A 12,358-nucleotide genomic window follows, 5' to 3' on the forward strand; every position below is an offset into this window, starting at 1 on the left:
AAATCTGGTCAACAACCAGATAGGCCTGACCTCAGAAGGGTTTTGTTGGGTGATGGAGGGAAAGTAAGGAATGTATACAAAGCATATACAGACATGCAAAGTAATTGGGTGAGATGAAGAAAAGCCTCTTATAGGATGTGACACTTCAATGAACCCACCAATAAGCATTTATTTTGCATATTATGTACCAGATAGAGGGGATACAAAGACCAAATGAAAGAATCCTTGCCCCTAAGGAGTTTATAATCAAATGAGAAGTGATGACAGGTGGGTGCCAAATATATCTGTAATAGAAATAAAGTGATGAGAAGGGATGGGATGCTTGCAAGGGGGCGATTGGAAAGGCTTTGTGTAGAAGGTGAGATTTGAGCTGATTAAGGAAACCAAAACTTCAGTTTCTCCTCTTTTCCCTGTGTTTCACATGATGAAATGGCCTTATTCCTTACCAAGCTAAACCTCTATTTGTTCAAGTGATCCCATTCCATCTGGTCTCCTCCAAGAGATTGCCCCTCTGTCATTCCCTACTCTGTCACTCTGTCAGTCTCTCCTTCTTTACTGGTTCATTTCCTGTTGTCCACAACTCCCTCATCCCTAAATAACCCTCACTTGATCCTTCCATCCCATCTAATTATCACACTATATTTCTTCTGCCCTTCGTAGCTAAACTCCTCTAAATGGCCATCTAGAATAGGTGCTTCCACTGTCTCTCCTCTCACTCTTTTTCTTAACCCCTTACAATCTGGCTTTCAACCTTCTGATTCCACTAAAACTTTTCTCTCCAAAGTTGCTAATGACCTGTTAGTCACCAAATCCAATGGCCTTTCTCAATCCTCATTCTCTTTGACCTCTCTGGAGCCTCTGATGTTGTGCCTCACTCTCTTCTCTTTGCTACTCTCTTCTCTCTAGGTTTTCAGGACCCTGCTCTATCCTGGTTTTCCTCCCACCTATCTGACCACTCCTTCTCTGTCTCCTTTGCTTGATTCTCCTACAAAGCAAGCTTTCTAACTCTAGGTGATTCTTAAGATTTTGCCTTGGGTCCTCTTCTCTTTTATCTCTATACTACTTCACCTGGTGATTTCATCAGCTCTCATAGATTTAATTAGCTTCTCTATGCTGATGATTCTCAAATCTACCTTTCCTGCTCCTCTCTGATCTCCAATTTCACATCTCCAGCTACCCTCCAGATATCTCAAATGGAATAGTCAGTAGACATTTTAAGCTCATTATGTCCAAAACAGAACTCATTATCTTTCCCCCTAACCTCTCCCCACTGCAAACAGCAACATCATCCACCCAGTCTCTCAGGCTTACAACCTAGGAGTCATACTGGATTCCTCACTATCTCTTAACCCCCTCCCGTATCTAAACTGTTGTCAAGGCCTTCTGATTTCACCTCTGCAGCATCTCTTGAATATACTCCCTTCTCTCCTGTGACACTGCCACCACTGTGATACAGGGCCTCATAACCTCATGCCTCGATCAGTGCTAGGTTCACTCCAATCTGTTGTCCATTCGGCCACTAATGTGATTTTCCTAAAATACAGGTCAGATCATGTCACTCCCCCTGACCCCCCACCCTGACCTCCCACTCAATAAACTCCAGTAGCTTCCTACTGCTTACAGGAACAAATAAAAAACCCTCTATTTGTCATTCAAAATCCTTCATAACCTAACCCCCTGCCCCCCCCCTACCTTTCCAGCCTTCTTACAGCTTTCAACCTGACATGTACTTTTTGAATCAATGACACTGTTCTCCTGGCCGTTCCGCAAACAAGACACTCCATCTCTTGGCTCTAGGCATTCTCCCTAGCTGTGCACTATTCCTGCAATACTCTCCTTCCTCTGCTCTGATTAATGACCTTCCTGGATTCCTTTAAGTCCCAACAAAATCCCCACCTTCTACAGGAAGCCTTCCCCAACTCCTCTTAATTCAAGTGCTTTCTCTCTGTTAATTATCTCCAATTTATCTTATATATTGCTTGCTTTGTGTATATTTGTTTGTGTGTTGTCTTCCCATTAGATTGTAAGCTTCTTGGGGGTAGGGACTGCCTTTTGTCTCTTTATATATTTACAGCACTTAGCATGGTGCCTGGCACACAGTAGGTGCTCAATAAATGCTGATTGATTAACAGCCTGGAGAAAGTCACAGAGGCAGGAAATGGAATGCCAAATGTGAGAAACAAGAAGAATAGTTTGTCTGAATCTTCCCAAGTTCTATGGGAAGGACAATGACATTCAATAAGACTGCAAACATAGGCTAGAACCTCTACAGTTTGGAAAGAGATTTAGATATCAAACAGAGGAGTTTGCAGTTGTTCCTGGAGGTACATCTGGAGTTTGGGCCAGGTGATTGGTGAGGATAAACTGTACTTTAGAATAATTGCTTTGATAGCTATGTGGAAAATGGATTTGAGTGCTGAGAAAGGCAGGAAAGGAGACCATTGTAGAGGTTCCAACAAGGGCCTGAGAAGAGGGTAGATGCAAGAGATATAGAAACAGGATATGATTTAGCAACTGATGGCACATGTTGGGTGAGGAGTTGAGGATGATGCTGAGATAGCAAACCTGAGAGATATGACGGGTGAAATCAGAAATAAGTGAGGAAACAAAGGTCTGAGCTTCCAAGCATATTGATTTATGAAGCAAAACATGCCAATTGCATAACAAATTGGGACCAGACCTCCTCATCTTGTGGAGACAATTTTTATGCATTAAAAGAAAATAATTAACAAGATCTAAACCAGGCTACAAGCTTAGGTAATATTATTTCTATCGAAAGAAAGGTTAGGGGCTTTCTGAGTTGGGAGGAGGAGAGCAAACGGGAGCAATGCCCTAAAATCAGAAAAAGAGGTATTCTATTCCCCCCCCAACTGTCTGTATTCAATTAAAGAAACAAGGAAATAGTAATTAAGTGAGTAGCATCTGGCAGTTTTCAGATAAAATATATGGGTTGCTTGAGATGTATAATTGTGAGAAAACTCCTTGCATCAGTCTTGGGATCTGATTGTGTTTCTGGTCAGCATAACCTAGGTCCTGTTGCTTAGAAACCCCTAACTAAAGAGAAGAAAGTTTTCTCACAGGACAGAAACTAGGCTAGAACCATAATTTAATAGAAAGGGAACTGAGCCAGATCCAGAATTGAATCACAAAATAGAGTCAGTGTGATTCACTCAGTTCCCATACTTCTCTCAGAGACTAGAAACCTGGAGTTGCCCTCAAACAGAAATAAGGAAGTTGGAAAGATGAGTGGGTTTGGGGCATAAGATAATGAGTCCTCTTTAGGACACATTGAGCTTGGAATGCCTATGGAACATCCAATTCAAAATGTCCTAAAGGCAATTGTAAAGGTGGGACTGAGGCTTAGAAGAGCAAAGGACTTAACCTGACCTGCACATGTCAGTGTGATATGGAAAATTACAACAAAATGTGAAAGAGATTAAAGGAACCAGTGGTAATGGTGGGGGAAAGAAGATGTTTAAATTATACAAAAGGAGACTATTTTTCCTAAGGCAATTATGTGGAAGGAGGAAAGAGAGTTTCATTAATAACCCAAGTCATTAAAGTCATTAAAGGAGACTACCTAATTTCCTTTGGGGCAGAGCAGAGAAAAACATTGCCAACTGATCCATAGACCTCATTTACTTTTTATGCCTAAATGGTAGATAAGAAGGAAGCTCTTCCTTCCATAAACTCCCTAACCAAGCAGTTGTTTCTTCCTCTTTAACCTGTTAATCTTCAAAATGCAACATATTTCTCAGAAACTTAATAACTAAACAAACAATCCTGGATCTATCACTAAGCATTTTTAGGCACAGAAGAAAATCGCATAAAATGGACCAGGTAGGACTTCATCAAGGATGTAACCTGTTGGGGAAGAAGTTGGCCTGAGCCACCACTGGCTGGGGGAAGGAAGGAAGGATATGGCAACCTTCATGATTTAACTATTTATTCTTGCAAGCTGAAAGATTGCAAGGGCTATCAATGCCCTCAAAATTTATTTTTCTTAGAGCAAAGTTCTGATAACCTTGGCCTAGTTACAACTCTTAATTGACCTTAAAGAATAATAAGAATACACATGGACATAGTACATGTATGTCTTTATATGGTAAAATGGTATGGGTGATATCCATTGATTCATGCATAAATTGAGTTTAAGTGAGGCAGAGTTGCAGGAAGTCATCGGCCTCACTCTCTCCTTCAGAGTCATCTATGCGCTAACTAAAGACCAAACTAGCTAATAGCCAGGCAAAGGAGGAGGGGGACAGAGGAACTGTTTAGAAAATCCATGCGTTTTACCCTTTTTTTACACCACTCCCCCATCCATACTTTCTATTCCTGGCAAAGTGGATGACTTACTCTTCTATGATCATTTCATATTCTCTTCTGCTTTCCCAGGCCTAGAATGTTCTATACCCTCACCCCTACCTCCTAATTTTTCTGGTTTCCTTCAGAATTCAGCTCCAATCTCACAGAAACCTTTCCTGGTCCTGGCAGCTGCTAATGCCTTTCCCTCCAGATTGCCCTCCACACACTCTGTATTTCTCTGGTACCTACCTAGTTATCTGCGTGCTGTGTTCCCCAGGAGAATGTAATCTTGTTCCTGCTTATCACAGCGCTGCTATATTGTAAGCACGTAATAAATGCTTGTCGAGTGACTGACTGTTTGAACCTTCTGTGACTCTGGATAATCACTACTTTTTTTAACCTTACCCTGATACAAAAGGATGCGGCAGCAGCAACATGATAATGATAATAATAAATAACTATATAGAGCTTGGGAGTTTGCAGAGCATTTTTACAAATATGATATCATTTTATCCTCATAACGACCCTGAGGGGTAGCTCTATTATTATCCCCATTTTACTGATGGGGAGACTGACCCAGGCAGAGCACTCACTTCTCTCCTGGATCATCGTTTCCAGCTCCTCATCATTCTTCAAGATGACATCGGCTCAGACACTCGTATTTCCTCAGCACCTCCTGCCCCTGGGAGCCTTTGCTCTCTCTGGTTGGAGAGGGCAGTAGCTGGGAGGGCCTCCCTAATCCTATTCCACTTAAAAGTGGCATCCAGGCAATTCTCATCATTAGTTACCTTTCTGGACTTCATCATGTTCTAGAAACTCATCATTCTATAAGATGAAATCAACTCAGAAATTTAAACTTCCTTAAGTCATTCCCCACTCTTGCTATATGATGTCATCATGCCCTTGGACCAACTCCATTTTAGCAGGTGTTGTCTCCTCCATTAGATTATGAGCTCCTTGAGGACAGGGACTGTCTCATGTCTTTCTTTGCACCCCAGTGCCCAGCACGGTGCCCACCACAGTAGGTACTTAATAAGTGCTTATTGACTATACTTATTCTGATTTGGGCAGAGTCACATAGCTAGTGAATGTCTGAGGCCAGATTGGAACTCAGATCTTCCTGCCTTCAGGTCCAGCTCTCTCTCTACTGTGCCTCTTATCTACCCCTAATAAGTACACACAAGGAAATTTGAGGACGGAGATAACAGATAGCTGAGGACATGGGAGGGCTTCACAGAGGAAGTGGCACCTGACCCTGAAGGGAAATTAGGATTCAGAGGCAAATTTGCTAGAAGAGTATATTTTAGTCATGGTGGGGTGGGGTGAGGTGTCACTCAGGTCTGAAGCTTGGCAAGAGTTGAGGACAATTTATAGCTGCTTTGGTTAACAAAAGGGTCAAGACTGAAGGGAAGATATTTAGTCCAAGGCATGGTAAGGGATCAAAGTGTATAGGCAGGGGTGGAGGGACTGAAAGTTGTGTTGAGGCTATACAATTGTTGTTGTTTGTCTTTCGTTCTCAGAAGAAGACCATGACATCAGGAAGGTGATGCCACGACTTGCAAGCAAATTGGATTTAAGTGAGCCAAGGCTGCACAGAGTCACCAGCCTGACTTTCTCCTCTGGAGCCATGTGGGTTCAGTGGCAAGATATAGATCAGGACAACTGGAGATGGCCCCCAGATGTACAATAGACTAAAAATGAATGAGTTTAGAGTAGAGGGGACAATGGAAGTTTATGATCAGAGTGAGGAATTCCAGAGTTCAATATTAAAAGTAGCACAGTTATGGGTGATGGTGAGATTCCTTAGAGATGGGCAAATATGGAATAGAAGTTGGAGAGGTTTATTGCTGGGGGAAAGATTTTGTCAGTATGTTTTCTCCCTTCAAAGATCTGAGCAGCAAGCCAAGTTCAATGTAGTCAATTGTTTTTAAGAGGTTCTATAGCCAAAAATGAATTGATTTTGGTATGTGTTTATAGAAAGGGACACTTGGAGATTTTGTCTAGACAACCAGTTAGATTCTCTATGCCTTTTAGGACCCCCTGAAGAAAATGTGGATGCCTTATGTTGTCACATGAACCTAGAGGAACTTTATAGGCTTAAATTGAGTCTCTGAGTATAGGCCCAGAACAGGGAAAGGCTTTATAGTAGAAGAAAGAAGGTAAGTGCCCCATCCTCCTAACACACCAAACCCAGAGCCAATGTGTTTTAACACATGGTACCCAAATTGCTTCACATGCACCAAGACGAATTGGTTTTGTTCAGGGGTGGGGAACCTGCAGCCACCTTGAGGCTGCAGGTTCCCTACCCCAGTTTAGTTTCTTATGTGATGGTGAGGGGCTGAGATCCCTACATGTTCTGGCAAGCTCTATAGGGACCAGGTTTCCTTCTGAAACAGAAAGCTTAATTTTTGTTGACTTTTTTTTTTCTCTTCTATAATGACTTTGAGTTAGGGAAGACCTTAGAAATCATCAAGACAATCATTTTATAAGTTCTAGGCAAGCAGTAATCTCTTACAAATAGTATGAAATGCTCTTTGTTTGTTGACTCTCTGCAGCTCTTTATTTGGGAGGAATAGTGATTTCTGCCTGTTTGTGTGGGGCTGTCCAAGATTTGTGCCATGTTGAATGTTCTGACTCTTTCCTGTGCAACAGCAGAGAGGAGAACATGAAGAGACAATGCTTGATGTTCCATGGTACTCTAGAGGATTTTTCTGGGGGATTCTGGATATGGATGATATATTTAAAATATACCCAGGTGAGAAAAATATAATGGCATCAATGAGGGCTTATCCCATAGAGCATGAATAATATTCCCTGATGATTGTGATCTAAAGTGTGGCACTTTGGTGAGCCAGCTTTTGAGCATGAGTAATTGAGGGTCTGCAGCTATGTGGTAGTGGAGAATTTCTAATTAGTTGACTTCAAAGTCAGGACTAATGACAGGTCCAGAACTGAATTCACATACAAAAGGATCAGTGTGACCCTTCTTCATCCTTTTCAGAGTTTCATTTTCCCTGGTTGCTGCTGTTTTTAATTTTTAAAAGTTTACCTAACAATTGAAAGAAAATGATATAGTGATTCAGGTGGACACAGTTCTCCTCTTCTTTCCTATCTGTCACAGTAGCTATGCCCATTTGGAAAGATCTATTGACTCCTATAGCAGGAGGGATTCTGTCAAGCCTATGGGGTCCCCACTACTCTTCAGCTGGGTCTTTTAGGCCACGTCAAACACTTGCACTTTGGTGCTACAGATCAATCAAGTCTTGAGGAGAGTTCCTGATGCTTAAAGAAGAAATCAGCCTAGCCCAGGTGAAGCTACAAGGGCATGGATGGTAGCTTAAGGGCAGTGTAGGAGACCCCAGTGAAACGAGTACTGGTCTTAAAGGCAGAAGACCTGAGGCCAAGTCTGAAACTCACTAGCACAAATCACATGATACTCTACAAAATTTAAAGTATAAATGTGAGTCATTGTTATTCATCTCTGACTCCTACTTTCCTTATTTGAAAAGTGGAGACTATACCTCCTCTTTCTATCTTATATTGCACAACTAATGTATAAACATGTTACACACACCCCACACACACACACACACACACACACACATACAGAGGAAAGAAGTGATGACAGGGCTCACTTTGTCCATGGGCACTACAAGAAGAGAGAATCCTGGCATACAAACTAGTTCAATTATGATTTGTCTTTTGTTCTCAAAGAGGACCATTACATTAGGAAGATGATACTATGACTTGCAAGTGAATTGGATGTGCCTCTCACACCCTTATTCTTACCTTCTTCCTGTAGAATACTCAATAGCTCATTGAAGAATACCTGAGAACAGTTTACAGACCTAGCCATTGGTAAGGGGATGAGTTCTTTACTAACATAAACATTTGATACCCTTGTCAGAGCCAAAATATTGAGGCTAGATAGACCATCGGATATTATGATTATTATTAATCTTCCCCCATTTTGAATGAATGCATCGTTATACTTCAAATCCATGCTTAAGTACTTCCCATGGTGATGTGACTCAAGTATGAGCAGATATCAAGCCTCCTAATTTGTCAATAGCAACATTGAAGGTTCTATGACCCACTTCTTTAAGATTATGTCATTGAGTCTCAAATTAATTTTTATTCTTAACCTTAAAGGTCCTTTATAAAATATGTTATTTTATTATGGTCTATAAAAGATTCATCTAATAACTCTGCTTTTCTTCATTAATTTCTGAAGTTTTTATGCTCTAATTCATGCTCAACTTTGGTGAAGGTACCGTGCACAGGTGAGAAAAATGTATATTCTCCTCTATTCCTATTCAGTAATCTCCAGAGGTCTATCATATCTAAGCTTTCTAGAATTGTATTCAGGTCCTTAATTTCTTTTTTCCTCATTTTTTTTGGTTTGATTTATCTAGGCTTGAAATGAGATAAATTGAATTCCCCCACTGTTTTACTGTCTGTTTATCCCTTTAAGTCATTTAATATTTTAAGAATTTAGGTGCTATGCTATTTGGTGTATATATGTTTAGCACTGATATTAATCCATCGTTATTGGTACCTTTTTAGTACTGTCTGCTTTCAAGTGAGCAAAAATTACTATGGGCTACCAAGTGGGGAGGTAGGCTTTGGCTGTTTCATCTCCCTACTCAGCTGCCATATGTCCCTTAATGTATGATGACAAATTGTTTTATATTTATTCTTTCATGATTTTAGGTGAGTATCTGGAGATGAGATGGGCCAAGATATGACTCTATGAGCTTAAAAAGGTCAGAAGAGCTGTGAGAGTTCATAGTCGGCTGTCCTTTGTGGACCTATCTACTACTTTAAGTTGGAGTTGGAAACGTGAAGCCAGAAATGATTCACATTTATTATATTAGTGTGGATGTTTCTTGGGTAACAGATGTATAGTGTATCACCTGACATTTTCCTAGTTTAGTAGAGACCCTGCCAAAGTCTGTGCTCTGCTGGAATAACCTTTAAGAACAAATGATTAGCTCTGGGCCATAGTAAGATATCAGAGGAGGACATTAATAGAAGAATCAATTTAATTGCATTTACCTTCACTGAATCCAATCTTAGGCTGCATTAATAGCAATGTAGACCAGGTTCATTATGCTATATGGTGGTTTTCAGATCAGATCTGGAATACTAAATTTCGTTTTAGGTATCTTATTTCAAGAGGAACACCAGCAAATGAAGATATTAAGGAGAGGTTAATTTGAAACCATGACATGGGAGAATTACGTGAAAAATCAGAGTATGTTTAGTTTCTGGATAGAGGCTTAGGGAGAACATTTTCAAGTGTTTGAAGGACTATTATATATAGAAGAGGTGCTAAACTTGTTCTGGTTATACCCAGAGGGTAGGAACCATAAGGAAACTAGAAAGGGTAACTAAAAGGAGAAACTCTTCAACAATTAAAAATCTTAGGTAGTGGATTCCCTGCCACTGGAATTTAAAAAAAAAAAAAAGAGGTAAGATAGCCACTGTTTGGTAATGCTATTGAACACATTTGTATTCAAACAGAAATTGGACTGGATCGAATAGCCCTGAGATTCTTTTAAACTTTAAGTTCTATTATTCTTCTTAGCTATTAAGTACCTACTATATGCTACAGTTTGATAGTCAGTGGGAGAGATACAAAAGTAAATAAGACAAAGGTCTTGATCAAAAAGTTCTAATTGATCAAAATTAAACAAAATTCCTATCCTAATCCTTCAGTTTGGCCATCACAGATTTTCAGTCAGAAGGGAGCTCAGAAGTCTTGGAATCAAGCCCAGAGTTAAATAGAAATTCTTTCTATTACATTCCCAATAAGTGATTATTTAGTCTGTGCTTGAAAATGAGAGTCAGGAGAAACCCACTGCTACCCAACACAACCTATTTCTGTTTCAGATAACTCCTGTTCTTAGATAACTCTAAGTAGTAAATGCTTCTTTTCATCAAGCCAAAATGTGCTTCTCTGAAAATTCTACCAATTGCTCCTAATTCTTCCTTTTGGGGCCAAGCATAATCCATGAGCCTCTTCACCATCCTAGCTCTCTGAATGTCCCAAAGGGCAATGGGAAGATGCATATATGGCTGGTTTAAGGAGACTGCAACATGTTACCAATGATGACCTATTATAGGTGAGCAGCCCCATGAAAAGCACCAAGGGCACATATTACTAGAATAGAAGATAAGTCAGCCATGTAGGGAGACATGGGAGACAACAGAAAAATAACTTGTCTGAAACACTGGTTGATATACATGAAGCATTTTTAAAAAAAATTAACAAGCATTTACTTTCTGTCCCTTCCACCCACTCCACCCTAATTGAAAAAAAGAATAAAAACATTGTAACAAATATACAAAATCAGTCATCTAGCATTCATTATTTATTATTATTTTGAAGCTGTTTGTCTTTACAATGTTGTTACTGTATAAAGTGTTCTCCTGGTTCTGCTCACTTTACTCTGCATCAGTTCACATAAATCATCCCATATTTTTCTAAAACTATTCCTTTCATCACTTCATGTAATCAGTCAGTAAACATTTATTAAATGCCTACCTATATATCAGCAATTATATTCTAAGTGCTAGGAATATAATGAAAGGTAGAAAAAAAAAAAGGTCCCTGCTCACCAGGAACTCACAGGCAGAAACAACAGGCAAACGATTATGTACAAATAAGCTATACACAGAATAACTTGGAAATAATCAACAGAAGGCCTTATGATTAAAGCAGATCTATAAAGGCTTCCTGTAGAAGGTAGAATTTTAGCTGACACTTGAATGAAATCAAGGAAGTCAGGAGGGAGAGATAAGGAGGGCGAGCATTCTTGGCATGAGGGACAGCCAGAGTAAGAAGATGGAATTTCTTGTTTGATGAATCACAAAGAGTCCAATGTTAATGTGTTGAAGAATGGGGAGGGGGTTGGGAAACTATTCTAGGCACATAAGTATAAGAAGAATGGAAAGTTAGGGGAGAGCCAGGTTATGAAGGGCTTTGAATGCCAAACAGAGGATTTTTTATTTGATCTTGGGGGTGATAGGGAGCCACTTTATTGAGTAGGGTATATATGTGTGTGTATGTGTGTGCACGTGTGTGTGATGGTAGTTTATATTTTATCTTGGAGGTAATAGGGAGTTGTTTTAATGAATATGAGGGTGACATAGTCAGACAATGATGATGATGAAAGCTTTATTTATATAGTATCTACTCTGTACCAAGCACTTTACAAATTATCTCATCTGATCCTAGCAAAAAACCTGGGAGGTAAGTGCTATTATTATCCCCATTTTACAGATGATCAAACTGAGACATATAGTGCTTAAGTGACTTGCTCAGACTTACACAGCTGGTAAGTGTCTGAAATCAAATTTGAACTCAGGTCTTCCTGACTCCAGGCCCAGCACTTTATCTACCTAACTGTCCCATAGACCTGCACTTTTAGAAGATCATGGAGCTACTTGTCACAAGAAGACCAACCAGTAGGCCATTAGGATAGATCAGGTGTGAAGTGAAGAGGACCTGTACCAGGGTGATGACAGTGTCAGAGGACAGAAGGGGGCATATTTGAGAGCGATATTATAAAGGAAAAACTGATAATAAAATTTCATTAACTCATATTTGTTCATATCTCATATTCATCAGATTGGTTTTGTTCATTTTTTTTTTAGGCAATTGGGGTTAAGTGACTTGCCCAAGGCCACATAGCTAGTAAGTGCCAAGTGTTTGGTCTGAGGCTGGATTTGAACTCAGGTCCTCCCACTTCAGGGCCAGTGCTGTATCCACTGCACCACCTAGCTGCCCCTCATCAGATTGGTAAAGAAGAAAAAAAGACAAATGTTGGGGTGTCTGTGGGGAAACAGGCACATCAGCGCACTGCTGGTGGAGCTGTGAATTGCTCTTTGAAAATGTTCCCCCAAAGTCCCTGAACTCTTTCAGTAGCAACACTACCACTAGGACTATACTCCAAGGAGATTTTTAAAAAAATAGGTAGGGTCAGCTAGGTGGTGCAGTGGATAGAGCTCCAGCCTTGGAGTCAGGGCAACTGGAGTTCAAATCTGG

At 40.2% G+C, this 12,358-nt stretch overlaps 1 protein-coding gene across 4 annotated transcripts in view; it reads left to right on the forward strand.

The window, feature by feature from the left end:
- The window catches only part of MAP9 (microtubule associated protein 9), a 114,259-nt gene that overhangs the window by 74,643 nt on the left and 27,258 nt on the right, over window positions 1-12,358 (forward strand). Inside the window, exon 14 of one of the 4 annotated variants that reach the window (XM_078148611.1) lies at window positions 5,826-10,660. The exons of the other annotated variants lie outside the window; for them this stretch is intronic. Coding sequence (XP_078004737.1) covers window positions 5,826-5,852 — 27 coding nt within the window. The 3' untranslated portion in view covers window positions 5,853-10,660. Of the gene's footprint in view, window positions 1-5,825; window positions 10,661-12,358 lie in introns of those variants that run through there. 4 annotated transcript variants of the gene reach the window in all.

The sequence above is a fragment of the Phascolarctos cinereus genome, unplaced genomic scaffold (assembly GCF_003287225.1).
Source record: "Phascolarctos cinereus isolate Bilbo 61053 unplaced genomic scaffold, phaCin_HiC Scaffold_9;HRSCAF=440, whole genome shotgun sequence".
Lineage (NCBI taxonomy): Eukaryota > Metazoa > Chordata > Mammalia > Diprotodontia > Phascolarctidae > Phascolarctos > Phascolarctos cinereus.